General features: G+C 42.3%; 1 protein-coding gene across 25 annotated transcripts in view; it reads left to right on the plus strand.

The window, feature by feature from the left end:
• RPRD1B (regulation of nuclear pre-mRNA domain containing 1B) overlaps nucleotides 1-15387 on the plus strand; it is a 77165-nt gene that overhangs the window by 16803 nt on the left and 44975 nt on the right. For all 25 annotated transcript variants that reach the window (XR_012326291.1, XR_012326292.1, XR_012326296.1 and 22 more), the window contains exons 4-6: nucleotides 5955-6067; nucleotides 7625-7751; nucleotides 14089-14264. Coding sequence is in view for 6 of the 25 variants with exons in the window: in XM_073792992.1 (XP_073649093.1) it covers nucleotides 5955-6067; nucleotides 7625-7751; nucleotides 14089-14264 (416 nt within the window). In the remaining 19 variants the exon portion in view is untranslated. The remainder of the gene's footprint in view (nucleotides 1-5954; nucleotides 6068-7624; nucleotides 7752-14088; nucleotides 14265-15387) is intronic.

The following is a 15387-nucleotide window of genomic DNA, read 5'->3' on the forward strand; positions in this document are numbered from 1 at the left end:
ACTGTGCCTCAAGTGTCAGCCCTTTGTTGCGTATCTTTTTCTCTCTACAAGTAAAGGTAAATGTGCTTTTTAAAGAAAACTCCCTTATTTTGCAGGGAGGGGACAAAGAATGAGGGAGCTCTTGGAAACAGTATTTCCTGATTCTTTTTTCATTATAAAAGTAATATAGAAATGGAAATAAAAACAAAAGTAAACAAATGGGACCTAATGAAACTTAAAAGCTTTTGCACAGCAAAGGAAAACATAAACAAGATGAAAAGACAACCTCAGAATGGGAGAAAATATTTGCAAATGAAGCAACTGATAAAAGGATTAATCTCCAAAATTTACAAGCAGCTCAATATCAAAAAAACAAACAACCCAATCCAAAAATGGGCAGAAGACCTAAACAGACATTTCTCCAAAGAAGATATACAGATTGCCAACAAACACATGAAAAGATGCTCAACATCACTAATCATTAGAGAAATGCAGATCAAAACTACAATGCGGTATCACCTCACACTGGTCAGAATGGCCATCATCAAAAAATCTACAAACAATAAATGCTGGAGAGGGTGTGGAGAAAAGGGAACCCTCTTGCACTGTTGGTGGGAATGTAAATTGATACAGCCACTATGGAGAACAGTGTGGAGGTTCCTTAAAAAACTAAAAATAGAACTACCATATGATCCAGCAATCCCACTGCTGGGCATATACCCTGAGAAAACCATAATTCAAAAAGAGTCATGTACCACAATGTTCCTTGCAGCTCTGTTGACAATAGCCAGGACATGGAAGCACCTAAGTGTCCATCAACAGATGAATGGATAAAGAAGATGTGGCACATATATACAATGGAATATTACTCAGCCATAAAAAGAAATGAAACTGAGTTGTTGTTGTTTTTTTTAAGATTTTCTTTTTTTTTTAAATTAATTTATTTATTTTTGACTGTGTTGCGTCTTCGTTTCTGTGCTAAGGCTTTCTCTAGCTGCAGCAAGCAGGGGCCACTCTTCATCGTGGTGCGCGGGCCTCTCACTGTCTCGGCCTCTCTTGTTGCAGAGCACAGGCTCCAGACGCGCAGGCTCAGTAATTGTGGCTCACGGGCCTAGTTTCTCTGCGGCATGTGGGGTCTTCCCAGACCAGGGCTCGAACCCGTGTCCCCTGCATTGGCAGGCAGTCTCTCAACCACTGCGCCACTAGGGAAGCCCGAAACTGAGTTATTTGTAGTGAGGTGGATGGACCTAGAGACTTATACAGAGTGAAATAAGTCAGGAGGAGAAAAACAAATACCGTATGCTAACACATATATATGGAATCTTAAAAAAAAAAAAAGTTTTTGAAGAACCTAGGGGCAGGACAGGAATAAAGACGCAGACATAGAGAATGGACTTGAGGACACAGGGAAGGGGGAGGGTAAGCTAGGACGAAGTGAGAGAGTGGCGTGGACTTATATATACTACCAAATGTAAAATAGATAGCTAGTGGGAAGCAGCTGCACAGCACAGGGAGATCAGCTCGGTGCTTTGTGACCACCTAGAGGGGTGGGATAAGGAGGGTGGGAGGGAGAAACAAGAGGGAGGGGATATGGGGATATATGTATATGTATGGCTGATTCATTTTGTTATAAAGCAGAAACTAACACACCATTGTAAAGCAATTATACTCCAATAAAGATGTTATAAAAAAAAAGTAATATAAAATCTGTGGGGGGAGTTTCCTTATTTTCTTTTTTCAATCCTGGAAATTTCAAGTGGATTATTTAGAAGATCCAGCTTTACGGGTAGATGACTGCATTTTGTAATGTGATTTGGGATCCTTCAGGCTAACTTTTTGCCTTAAAATTAGTTTCACAGTCTGCCATAGTGTCTGAAATTCTATCACAGGTCTCTAAGAGGCATACCATAAACCCTTAGGTAACCAGATTACTTGAAGGTTAGCTAGTACAAGGCCCAGTGAAGACACAGGGATATGTTGAAGGATAGAACAGAAGGTGTGCAATAAGGACAGAAGGTTTTCGGTCCCTGTAGTGTTTGCCCTGCCTATAAACAGAGTGGTTGAGGAAGTGAAAAAAGGAGTGAGTGTAACACCTGTGGTCAGAGCCGAATTGATAGTGGAAGGTACCTGATGTGAAGTTCAGACACAGGAACAGGACTGGCAGATTTCCCGGGTCATGTTAATGGTTGTCCGACTTGATTGAGAATTCTGGGCCTTCTCGCTGCTAATTCTGTACACATGAGCAGGGGAGAGTCTGGTTTGTGTAAAGGGAAGCAGGGATAGTCATTTCCGGCACAGCACTAGGACCTTGCAGTCGCTATGCTTCCTCTGCCTTCAAGAAGTTTCAGACTCAGGTGTGTTGACACTTTCCTGGGTATAATAGCGATGTAAAGGAATAAGACACTTGCTGTTTCGATCAGAGAGGTAAGGCCTGTGCCTGCCAGTTGCCACGAAAGTGGCAAGGGCCCAGCGCTTTCAAAGAGAGGCCCCGATGCTGTGGGGGCTGGAGGGAGAGGATGACAGTCTGAAGGGAGTGCTCAATGTGGTTCTGCCGTTACCATCACCAAGGAGACTTTGAACTTAGGTGGCCTTTTCAGGGTTTTGAGTAGAGGCATGATGGGGTGAGAGCTCAGCTCTAGGAAGATGGTGTAGTCTAAGTTGCAAGAGTGACTAGAAGAGGCAGAGAGCCCAGATAGGACAGCGGTCTGGACAAGGCTTGCGAAAGGACAGGTGGCTGATAAGAGGCTTTGGGAAGGAGCAGAAAGAGGATGTAAGGAAGAATTCCTCACAATTGTGGAATCTGCCAGAAGTTGGGACTTTGGGAAAGATTCCACTGTTCTCCAAGGCATTGTACCTGGAAGATGGGGCCAGTGGCAGTGTTCATAATGGTAGTAGTTAGCTCAGGAAAGGAGCCTTGTGGGGGAAATGATGAATAATTTATTTCCAGTAGGTCCTCTAGTGGAGATACGAGAGAACTGGAAAAGTAGGATGATAACGGTTACCTCCTGTTATACCCTCTTCCATCAGGATGGCGAAGGACAGAAATGGCCCTAAAATTGTCATCAGTTTGATTTTGGTTTTGCATTGCTAGAAGTGAGTGGCAGCATGAAGTGGTAAAAAGAACTCCAGATTAGGAGACAGAAGCTTTTTGCTGTAGGACCCAGACTTAGACTAATGAGCTCTCTGGCTTTGGACACACCACAGCCGGTGGGCCTTGATATTCTCATGAAAAATGAGGTGGGGAGCAGTGGGGAAAGCAAATACATAGGTCTGCCTAAGGCCTTCCAGTGCCAAAATTCAGTGATTCTGAGTGTCCTGAGATGTTCAGTGATGTGTGGTTTTTATATATAATAATTTCTGGATGAGAGTTGGAAAACTGAAGGATTCAAGTTTTATATTTTTTTCTACCTTCTTTAGTGTTTAACAATTATTTATTGAGCATTCTTCTAGGTGTTTGGAAGTGAACAGAACAATACTGTAAATTTTTTTTTTTTGCTCTTATGCTTACATTCTCTAGTGGCTACTCACCAAACATGGCCACTTTGATGCTGTAATGGCTAAATGTTTACACAAGTCATACCACACACTACACATTAATTAGGCAGCCACTGTGTGCAAAGTACTGTTAGATATTTCATATGCAGATTATATCCCTATAGATTTTCTGTTTGAAAAATAACAGCCATCCTTGCTTTGCATAGGAGTGCAGGACTGTAAAAATGACCATTCAAGCTGAAACCGTACAGAGTGATCTTAATAATCAATGGGAAAAATTACAATTATTCTGTGACTTAAAATTTTTTATCGAAGAATTAAAAACTCACTGTTGATTACAATTGTATAGGAAAACAAAAAAATAGTAAAATTAAGACTTATTTAGCACGCTGTAACATAAATTAGAAACACTGTGAGTTAAAGTGTTTATTTCTCTGTAACAAACTTACTAAGAGCGGTTTGAACAAAGCTTGTTGCATCTTTTCCATCTTTGTCATACTCCTTCCTAAATGTGGATCAGCTTCCAACATTCTATCCTTTGTGCTTTCAGTGTTGTGAAGTGTATCAGAGTTCCTTTAAAGTGAAGTTTTTTGTCAGCATCACTTCCTCTGGGACATTGTCATCCTTTTCATCACAGCCACATTCTTCAGTTATGTTGATGAGTTGACCTTCACTAAATTCCTCTGGCTGCGAATCCAGCGTCTCCAGAAGAGCACGGCAGTGCCGGCATCCCCACAGCCAGCTGTTTCTTCTACAGCCCCATTTGTGTTCCACGCAAACTTCATTTCCAGCGTTAACTTTCGTCTTAGTTTCTTTGCTGCTCTTTCATCTTTGTCAGTCAGTTCCCTGTTTTGATTATTTATTTTTATAAAATGTCACGTGGATTTTGCCACTGGGAGACTAACAACACAACTAAACACTTTGTTGTCTGTGTGTGAACTGAATAACGGAGGTGCAGTAACCAATTACTGACCTTGGGAGAAGTGATGCAGTCACTAATCATGATGCATTTCTATTATTTATGTGATGATTTGTGGACTAAAGTTAGCAGCGAGGATTTGTTGTTTATGCAATTACACAGAGTAAATATGCCATGGTAACTGAAATTTGAACTCTGTTGTTGGGGGAATAGTGTCATTTAACCAAACTGTGGTAATAAATCTGTGCATAATAGAACAGTGCAAAGACAGGACTGCCGGTAATGCAAATGCTGCTGTTTCTCTTCGTTAGTAGAACAAACAAAAACATTAAGAAAAAATAAAATCCACAATATTGACTTGACTTTCACGTCAAACATAGCCTGGTCAGTTAATATGTAAGGTAGAGAACAGGAACTACATCCTGAGTTCCAGAAGAAAATGTTGAATCAAGCAGGAAGTGTACATGATTCTGTTTATATCTCACAGAGTTCTGAGGCAGGTGCATGGTGACCCTCATTTGACAGATGAGGTGGAAATTGTGTGATGCTAAGTAAGTTGAATTCAGTGGAAAGAGCGCAGATTTTGAAATCATACCATTACATGAGTTATTTAGCCTCTCTGGGTCTTCATTTTCTCATCTCTAAAGTGGAGATACTATTGTACATCTTAGAATTGTTGGAGGGATCAAATGTAAAGAAGCTATTGCAGTGCCTGGCACATGTTAGGCATCCAATAGTTTCTTTACTTTCCAAACCTGAATTTCTCATTTAGATTTATGTCCCTCAGTTGTTTGGCATTTATTTTGTATTGTCCAATTTAATGCAAAAGGAATGATTTTGGAGTTAACACATCTGTCGTAACAATTTAAAAGCACGTGGTACGGATAATAAAAAAATGTAACCTGCTAGCCTCAGAAGTGGTTAATTTTAAAATGGTGACTTACGTAATTTCTCTCAGTAATATGTCATAATGCTCAGGAATGGTTATTTTAAATTTTAAGGTACAACTAGGTTTGTTTTGTTCTTAAAGGGATAGTTTAAAGGATGTTTGTTTTTAGAGCTTTTGACACAATTTTATTGCGGGGTCTCTCTACTACTTATTTTCTGAAGTGACCCTGGAAAGCGTAAAGTATCTCATTTTGTACACGGTATATTCCCTACAGACCCTTGCACACAACAGCTTGCTTCATTACACGTTACGTTTTCTGATGAGGTTTCTTACCTTTTTACTTCTCCTATTAACTTTTTTTTTTTTTAAGATAATGACGTTTTTAATGAAATGTGTTAGTTTGGTAAATTTCACTTTTAGATGCTTTTTTTCAGTAGTATTTTTCCAGTGAGTCAATCTGAGATGACAGACTCAGGCCATTTTGACTCTTTTCAGTAATGTAGAGAATGACCACCAATTGAAAATAAGTGGCTTAAAGGTTAATGTTAAGCCATCTCTGGAAGTGTACACCCCTTCTACCCTTTCTTACTTGCAACCCATTGTGCATAGCATTTGACTCTTACCTGTACAGGCTGTGGTGATGCAAATTTGTCACTTTTTTCTTTCCTCTAGCAACAGAGGAGAAGAAATCTCTAAAGCGAACTTTTCAGCAAATACAAGAGGAGGAGGATGACGACTACCCTGGAAGCTACTCTCCCCAAGATCCTTCTGCAGGACCCCTCTTGGTATGTCTTGACCCCCAGAGAGTAGGGCAGAGTGGCTTGAAGTGACCGCTAGTTGAAGATTCTGGCCACAGGGTGGCGCCAGTGACCAATAGTATGGAATCACCAGAGGGCAGCTCTTGGCACTGGGTGCAAGATCCACCTAATGAAGCTTGCCAGACAGCAGGCTTGATTTTGTCTCTGCACGCCCTGAATCTGGGATGGACTTGTAAGAGTACTTGGATTTGGGTTTTTTCACTCCTAGAAATTGAAACTATTCTTTAAAAAAATAGACTTTTGTAAAGGGGTAATGTTACAAAGGCATTCAAAAGTCCTCTACCATCGCTTGTCTCCAATAGCATGGCTGTTTCTTATAAGTAAACAACATATTAGTTTCTAAGGACAGTCTGTGTAGCAGTAGCAAATTTACTACACTATAACCTATTTAAATATTAAAACAGGGAGCTAGCACTTATTGAGTTTTTAGCCGTGTATCTGCATTGTTTGACCCTTTGTGTAAGTTAGTTCATGCACTCTGTGTGGTTGGTTTTAGCTGTTTGTTTATGTAGTTATTCATTTACAGTCAAAGGAAGTGAGGCTCAAGGAGACAGATTAAGTAACTTACCCAGTGTTCTAATTGAATCTGGGTCTGACTGACTGCAGAGCCCATGCTCTTTTCACTGAGTTGCACTGCCTCTCATTTTGCCTAAAACAGCTTTATTTTATTACACGTGGGAGTGTTTAAGGCTTGTGTAAATAGGAAGCATGTCTGATCTGTGTTACGTTAAAATGTTGAATTAGTCCGGGGGGTCAAATGAAAGCAGTGTTAGGCCATATATCTTTGCATTTAAAAACTTTCAAGAGAACAGCCTGAATTACCAACTTTCAGGATAACCTGACTACCATCTACATGGTAGCCTTAGGGTCATTATGGACTAGCTAACCTGTCAGCACCGTGTGTTTCCTGACAATTAAAAAAAACCCTTTCTGGTATTTACAGAAGATGCATTCTTGGTTTGCTCTTCTTGCTTTTCTTCCCTCTTTGTTTGTAACTAATGAGCTTGACACAGTTAATTTTGGGAGTGACTGCCCAAATCAAAAATGTCATCTTTGTGATATTCATTTTGTAGTGCAAATTCAAGAAAGAATTGAAGTTGGTAGTGTCATTTCATTTAATCAGTCAACACACAAATTGCTAAGCATTTGACATGTATACTTTTATTCTAAACTGGAGGCCATACTGTACCAGCGATCATGCATCCTTTGAAACTAAACAGTATGAACCAGACTCCATTTTCTTAAGTTGCCAAAAACATGTTCTTTAAAAAAATTCTTTTTCACAGTTATGTAGAATTTCTTTTGTGTTCTACCATGGACTTAGAAAAATTATGTACATTCTCTTAGAATTTGTATCATTGACTTCAGTATACACTCTGGGATAAGAGCAATGATTTTTTTAAACGTCAGGGATGATCATATTTAGAATTTGCCTCCACCTTGTTTAACTCCAGCTAAGTTTCTTTACACCCCATATCCCCATATGTCTTAATGGATAGTGTTGTTTGTGTTTTCATTGTACAGACTGAGGAACTAATCAAAGCTTTGCAGGACCTGGAAAATGCTGCATCAGGGGATGCTACTGTCCGACAGAAAATTGCTTCTTTACCCCAGGAAGTGCAAGATGTTTCTCTTTTGGAAAAAATAACAGGTGAGAAGGTAGTTTGGGTGAAAGATGAGGGGAGAGAGACATATCTCCAATGCATCAAACCCCAGGACATGCTTATGTCTGCAAATACAGACCTTCCACATGGTGTTGGGTTCTCTGTCATCTTGGGATTTGCAAACATAACTCACATGCTGAACAAAGAAGCTGCTGGAATAGTCCGAGCTTGAATAGTGACTCTAGGAATTATTTCAGAAATGCTAGCATGCTACAGCCTGTGGTACTCAGTACAAGTAAGGTCTTTTGAAACCACAGTGCAAATTATGTGTGCGGGGGGCAGACGGGGGGAAGGCATTAAACTCATGACCCTTTCCAAAAAAAAAAAATTGTGATTCAGTGCTGTGACTTCTACATTGTCCACTGACATACCCCATAGGTGATAGTGCCTTCAGTGCCAAGAACTCCAGGTTTGTATTGTTAGTCATGTCATTTTGCCCTCTTGATGATCACCCCCAATTAAACAGGGAGGGGCAGTTGGCATTTTCCCGCTTTATGCGTGGGCTGTTGAGAGGAAGGAGTGAAGTGCGAACTCATGTAGAGTATGCTCTGCGCCAGGTGCTTCTGCCAGCCTAGGCTGCAGAGCCTGTGTTCTTCCCGTTACAAAAGCTCGAACCTTTTGTTCCACTCTCGTCCGAGGGCCACCATTTTCTCCTTCCAGTCCCTTACCTTGGCTGCTTCACTCATTTCCTCCATATCCATTTAAAGGAAATCAAGGTTACTCATGAAATACTCCTTCACTCAACAGACATTTGAGGCACCCCATGTGGCATCTGCTCTAGGGGCCGCACCCACATCCCATCACAGGTTAAGTGCCCCAAAGGAAAGGAAAGCCAGAGGTGTGGGGGTGGAGGCGCTGTTCCAAAAGTGCCCAGGGAGGTCTTCCTGATGAGATGGGCTTTGATCAGAGCCCCCCCCCCGCCCCGCCCCATGAAGAAGCAAGCTGTGAGGAGACCTAAGGGAAGGCAGTGCCCCCCAGGTGGAGGGAGCGGTACCCGGCAAGACCTTCAGGCAGGAGTGTGCTTAGTTGGAGAAGACGACACGGAGGCCTCTTGGGCTTGCTCTCTCTACTGCCACCATCCCTCACCCCAACAATTAAACCCACTGGATTTAACAGCCTGTTGATGCCACAGTCTGTCAATCTTTCCACCTTTTCCCAGCCTTTACTCCCCTTATGGCCTCGTTTTCTTCATTACTCAGCTTGGAGTTGTTACACTTAGAGTCTTTATAATCACTCTCTCACACACACCCTCAGTCCCTTTTGCTCTTTTTTCCCTTCACTCTAGTCTCGTGGCAAAACCCCAACTTTTCTCCTGGTTAAATCCAACTTTGTTGTTGTTATAAGGACCACCTCATTTATTCTTACTGTCAGAATCACAATCTGCAAAATTGGAAGCAAATTAATATAAAACTAGCAGTGTATATAATTTCATTTGTTTTCACTGACTTAAAGGATTTATATGGCTTTTAAAAATTATTTATTTATTTTGATTTTTAATTATGGTGAACTACATCTAACAAAATTCACCGTCTTAACCATTCTTAAGTGTGCCACTCAGAAGTGTTAAGTACATTCACGTTGTGCAACCAATTTCAAGAACTCTCTTCATCTTGCAGAACTGAAGCTCTATACCATTAAATAACAACTCATTTCCCCCACCCCAGCTCCTGGCGGTCACCGTTCACAACTGAATGTGGCTGGGCAAAACAAATAAACACTGGCTCACTTCTCTTCCTATTTCTGTGGATGAGCATGCTGTTTTCTAAAGCAGCCCCTCTGCCTGTTAGACCTATTCCTTCTCACCTACTCAAGAACACTGCTCCAACAATTCTCCCCTTTTCTCCTGCATATCCAGTTTTTTTTTCCCCTTTACTGGATCATTCTCCATAGCATAAAAACGTGTATTTTTTTCCCCATTTGGGAAAAATTTTTTTCTTGACCCATATCTTCCTCCAGCTACCATCTCATTTCTCTGTTCTTTATAGCAAAACATTCTAATATAGATCGCCAGTGCTCACCTGTCTCCATCCGTGCCCCGTACCCCGCCCGCCTGCCCGTTTTCTTTTGGTTCCACATCACTGACTCTGCTCTTATTAGTGTTGCTGGTGACTTCCATATTGCTGAAATTCAGTGGTGAATTTTTTGCCCAATCTTAACTTGATCTCAGTAACATTTGGCCCAGTTGATCATTTCTTCTTCCTGAAAGTACTTTCTCACTTGGTGTGGTAGACAGAATAATGATCCGCCAAAATGTCCATGTCCTAATCCTCAGAACCTGTGAATATATTATCTTATATAGGAAAAGGGACTTTGTGGATGTGACTGAGTTAAGGATCTTGAGGTGGAGAGATTATCCTGGCTTAGTCAAGTGGGCCCGGTCCTTATAAGAGGGAGGTAGGAGGGCAAGAGTCAGAGGAGCTGTGACTGTGGAAGCAGAAGTTAGAGAGATGCATTTTGAAGATGGAGGAAGGGGCCATGATAATGAATATTAAGGCAATCCATTTATGTTGTTTTAAGCCACCAGGTTTGTGGTGATATGTTAGAGCAGCAGGAGGAAGCTGGGACTGCATATTCTCCTAGCATTCCTCCCCTCTCTCTGATTGTGTCTTTTCAGTCTCCTTTGCTGGTTTCTTCCCTTCTCCTTCACCTCTTAATTTTGAGTAATTAGCCCTCTTTCCTAGTTAGTTTCACTGACAGTTCCTCTCATTCTGTTCGATGACTTTAAATAACAATTTTTATGTTAATGATCCCCTAATTTATATCTCTAGTGTTGACCTGTCCCTTGAATTTGAGACCCATATATCCAGCCTCCTGCTCAGTGTTACTATTTGGATAGCTCGAAAGACATTTCAGATTTGACCTGTCCGAAACCAAACTTCTCATCTTCCCTCCAAAATTTCTCTCACGGTCTTTTCCATCTCAGTAGATGACCCCCTCATAATTCCTGTTGATCTGGGCTACAACTTGTATCTGACACCTTGTTACCACCTCCGCTGCTGCCACCTGGTGCAAGTCACCACCTTCACTAGAATTATCACAGTACCCTCCTATCTGCTCTCCCTGCTGCCTGCTTGTCCCCCAGTCATCTTTCTGTCATCAACATAGTAACCAGAGTGATCTGCTAAAATGGAAGTTGGATCATGTCCCCCCTCTGCTCAGAACACTCTAGTCATATGGGTTCCTTGCTAGGCACTTTCCCCTCCAAAGGCCTTTGTACTTGGCTGTTTCCTCTGCCTGGAATGATCTTCCCCAGATAGTCACATGGCTTGTTCTCTCACTACCTCCAGCCCTTGGTTTCTGTATCACCTCAGTGAAGCCTACCCTGGCTACCTTTTTTCTTTTTTTTTCCTTTGGCTGCATTAGGTCTTTGTTGCTGTGCACAGGCTTTCTCTAGTTGCAGCAAGTGGGGGCTACTCTTCGTTGTAGTGTGCGGGCTTCTGTTGCGGTGGCTTCTCTTGTTGCGGAGCTCAGGCTCTAGGCGCGCGGTCTTCAGTAGTTGCAGCATGCGGGCTCAGTATTTGTGGCACGTGAGCCCTAGAGCACACGGGCTTCAGTAGTTGCAGTGGGTGGGTTCAGTAGTTGCAGTGTACGGGCTTCAGTAGTTGTGGCGTGCAGGCTCAGTAGTTGTGGCTCACAGGCTCTAGAGCTCAGGCTCAGTAGTTGCCGTGCCCGGGCTTAGTTGCTCCGTGGCATGTGGGATCGTCCCGGACCAGGGGTCGAACCCGTGTCCCCTGCATTGGCAGGCGGATTCTTTTTTTTTTTTTTTTGTGGTACGTGGGCCTCTCACCGTTGTGGCCTCTCCCGCCGCGGAGCACAGGCTCCAGACACACAGGCTCAGCGGCCATGGCTCACGGGCCCAGCCGCTCCGCAGCATGTGGGATCTTCCTGGACCGGGGCACGAACCCACGTGGCAGGCGGATTCTTAACCACTGCACCACCAGGGAAGTCCCTGGCTACCTTATTTAAAATTGCCTTCCTCCCTCTGAATGCCCCATTTTTCCTCCTTTGCCTTATTTTTCTGTAGAGTTCTTATCTTCAGCTGGTAAATAACTAAAATATAGTGTATTACTTATTTCTCTTCCTCCCTGAGATTGTAAACTTGCAGGCAGAGAGTTTTTGTCCTTTGTGTTACCTTTTGACTCAGAGCCTAGAACAGTGTTGGACACACAATAGGAGCCCACATGTTCGTGAGGCTAATTGGAAGATTTGGAGTGTAAAATTTGATTGGAGTGAGTTTAGTGACAGCAGTAGGGGAGGAGGTGGGTACCAGGAGGATAGACAGCTCTCTTGAGAAGTTCTGCTTTAAGAGGATAAGGGATGTGGAGCAATAGCTAGAGAGTGACACACAGAAGATAGAGCAGCGTGTGTGTGTGCTGGTGGGGTGCTTCCGGAGGGAGAGAAGTTGATGAGGCATGGGGAAACGCAGGGGACAGACCCAGAAACTTGAGTCTTGGAGTAAGCAGGAGGGGGTGGGATGCCCACGCGCAAGTGAAGGGCTGGCCAAAAGAGGACACAGCCCTCGTCTGTGTGGCTGGGAGGGTAGACAGAGCATGTGAGGACAGCCACAGGTAAGTTCTTCGAAGTGAGCATCTCACTGCTACGTTTTGGCTGCATATTCTTCTATAGCTCATAAAACTATTGCAGCTTCTTTTTCTGGTTTGTAATTATTTGTGTGAATGAATTATTTCCTTTGTACACTTCTTGGAGTGTAAAAGAATTGGTTTTGTTTATTTATTTTAATCTCAAAAATTAGTGTTTTCCTTGCCATTTTCTGCCACAGGCACTTACACATTTTAATGAATTAACCATTACAAACAATAGCTAAGCAGTGACAAAGCTAAAGCAGCCCACCCGCCCCAGCAGCTCAGTCCCAGGCCGCACCGCCAGTCTAGAAGAGTAAGTGTCCCGTCTGCTCCACCCTCCACGGCTGACGATGTCTCTTTCCTTTGTGTTCTCTTTGGCTCAGTGCTCCTCCACCAAGAACATCCTGTTGTTTCCCTGCCCCCAAGGAGCATAGAAGTACCTGATCTTTGACATCAGGCCTAATTTGGAATCCCTCAACAGTCCATCTTCCAGTATTCACGTAGAGAAGGCATCTAAAAGTCAGGCAGACTGTTTGCCAGAGAAACTGTGTTGGAATTCTTAAATCCCGGTTAACGTATGACAGTGCTGAGGTCTCTCATCTTGTCGACCTGTATTCATAGGAAGCACTGGATCTGTATCACTGTGTAACTGACTTTGAGTTTGTCCCATGGAACTACTGGAGTCTCTAGTGCTTTGTTTCAAAGCACCGATCTCTCTCGATCCTTTAAGGCCTTTTTAAAATGAGGTATACCTGCTTAAAAATTTTAATCTCACCATAACCACACATAATTAATTACATCACTTCTTTGAAATACAAATAGTCCTTTGTCTTTTCTTATTTCCTAATGTTGAGCCTTGTTCACCCCTTCTTTCCAAGGATACCCTTTCTTTGATTCTTCCGCACAGTTTTTTCCCCAAACAATGAGTTGCAACCCATTAATTGGACCTAAAATCAGTCTGGTAGATAATGACCAACATTTTTTTTTTTTTTTATGGGTTAGAAGGTAGAACACCCTGCACACACTAAGGAAAGTATTGTTTTATGAAACTTCTGTATCTTTTATTTTTGTGTATTTATATAAAGTATTTCTCAGCGTGGGTCTCATTTGAAAGCTTCTTATCAGACCCTATATTTTGTTAAATAGAAGAAGAGGTTTAAGGCTTACATAGTTTAAGAAGTAGAATCCTATAGGTCCATTTTATAGATGTGGTTTTGAGTCTCAGCTCCTCAGCAAAGAACCTGCTACTGAACCTGTCACTTTTGTTAAGTCTTAGTTTCCACACCCAAGAAATGAGTGCTTGCTTTTGTATTTCAGAGGGATATGCAAAGAATATTTAATGAAATAATATGAATGAAAGCACCTTTGAAATTCTCAGAGGCAGGGAAATATTGTTTCACAAATGACCTTAAATATCTCTTTCTGTTTATTTGTAGAGCTTTTGTTGCTATAGATATTTATATTTATTCATTTTTTGGTAGAAGCATTTAGAAATCATTTACCAGATTCCCCTCTTTGTACAATTGCCTCACTTCAGGTAATTCAGAAATGTCCCATCTTGTTGACAGGAGTGAGTACCTTTGGGTTTCTCTGTCAGCCAGTCCATTGTTTGTCTACAGGTTCTGGCCTGTTCTTGGACTTGAATGTTAGGGGAGAAACTAACGTCCCCCAGAAATGTTTGCAATTATGCCTGTGTCATTGTATATTGTCTCTCTCTTTTTTTGGTCTCATTTGTACTTAGACAAAGAGGCAGCTGAACGTCTTTCAAAAACAGTAGATGAAGCATGTCTGTTACTAGCCGAATATAACGGGCGCCTGGCGGCAGAACTGGAAGACCGACGCCAGCTGGCTCGGATGTTGGTGGAGTACACCCAGAACCAGAAAGATGTTTTGTCAGAAAAGGAGAAAAAACTAGAAGTGAGTACATTGCAAGGCAGACCCAAACTTCCCAAGTTTCCCTTCCTGCAACCCACATTAGGAGGTTTTTATTATGCCTTAAATAACACGTTTTTTTTTCTTTTTAAAAAAATTCATGAGATGAGAACGTCCATCAGATTTTTTTTTTAATTAATTAATTTATTTATTTTTGACTGCGTTGCATCTTCATTGCTGCGCGCTGGCTTTCTCTAGTTGGCGGCGAGTGGGGGCCACTCTTCATTGTAGTGCGCGGACTTCTCATTGCGGTGGCTTCTCTTGTTGTGGAGCACAGGCTTTAGGCACGCGGGCTTCAGTAGTTGTGGCTCGCGGGCTCTAGAGCGCAGGCTCAGTAGTTGTGGCACACGGGCTTAGCTGCTCCTTATCAGATATTGTAATTATCTGAACCTAGTTAAAAATCAAAGTCATGTTTTTATATGTCCGGGAAAGAACAAATGGAAATGCAGAAAACAAACAATGAAGCCTTAAATTACAGCATTTAGGGGACTACTGTTGCTTTAGTTTGAACTCATATTAAAAAAACACAACTGTAGGGCTTCCCCGGTGGTGCAGTGGTTAAGAATCTGCCTGCCAGTGCAGGGGACACGGGTTCGAGCCCTGGTCCAGAAAGATACCACATGCCGCAGAGCAACTAAGCCTGTGCTCCAAAACTACTGAGCCTGTACTCTAGAGCCCGCGAGCCACCAACTACCGAAGCTTGCGCACCTAAGAGCAGGTGCTCTGCAACAAGGGAAGCCACCGCAATGAGAAGCCCACGCACCGCAACGAAGAGTAGCCCCCGCTCGCCACAACTAGAGAAAGCCCGTACTCAGCAACAAAGGTCCAACGCAGCCAAAAAAAGCCCAAAACGTATATTGAGGTACAGGAAGAATAGGCATTCAGCAAAACCAAAGAATGTTTGTTTGGTAATATTTGGGAAATGCTTGAAATTTTTTTTCTTTTGGGTTATACTGAGATTTATTTCCAACTTGTATCCTTGCTGAGGCCAATAAGTAGTGTGCCTCTAAGATCTGTCTGCAGTCTGTTCTAAAATTCCACGTAAACATAGTGATGTTTATGGAGCCCAGTTCTCGTACTGTTGAGAAGGAACTAATTTCTACCCTGA

Source organism: Tursiops truncatus, chromosome 15 (genome assembly GCF_011762595.2).
Source record: "Tursiops truncatus isolate mTurTru1 chromosome 15, mTurTru1.mat.Y, whole genome shotgun sequence".
Lineage (NCBI taxonomy): Eukaryota > Metazoa > Chordata > Mammalia > Artiodactyla > Delphinidae > Tursiops > Tursiops truncatus.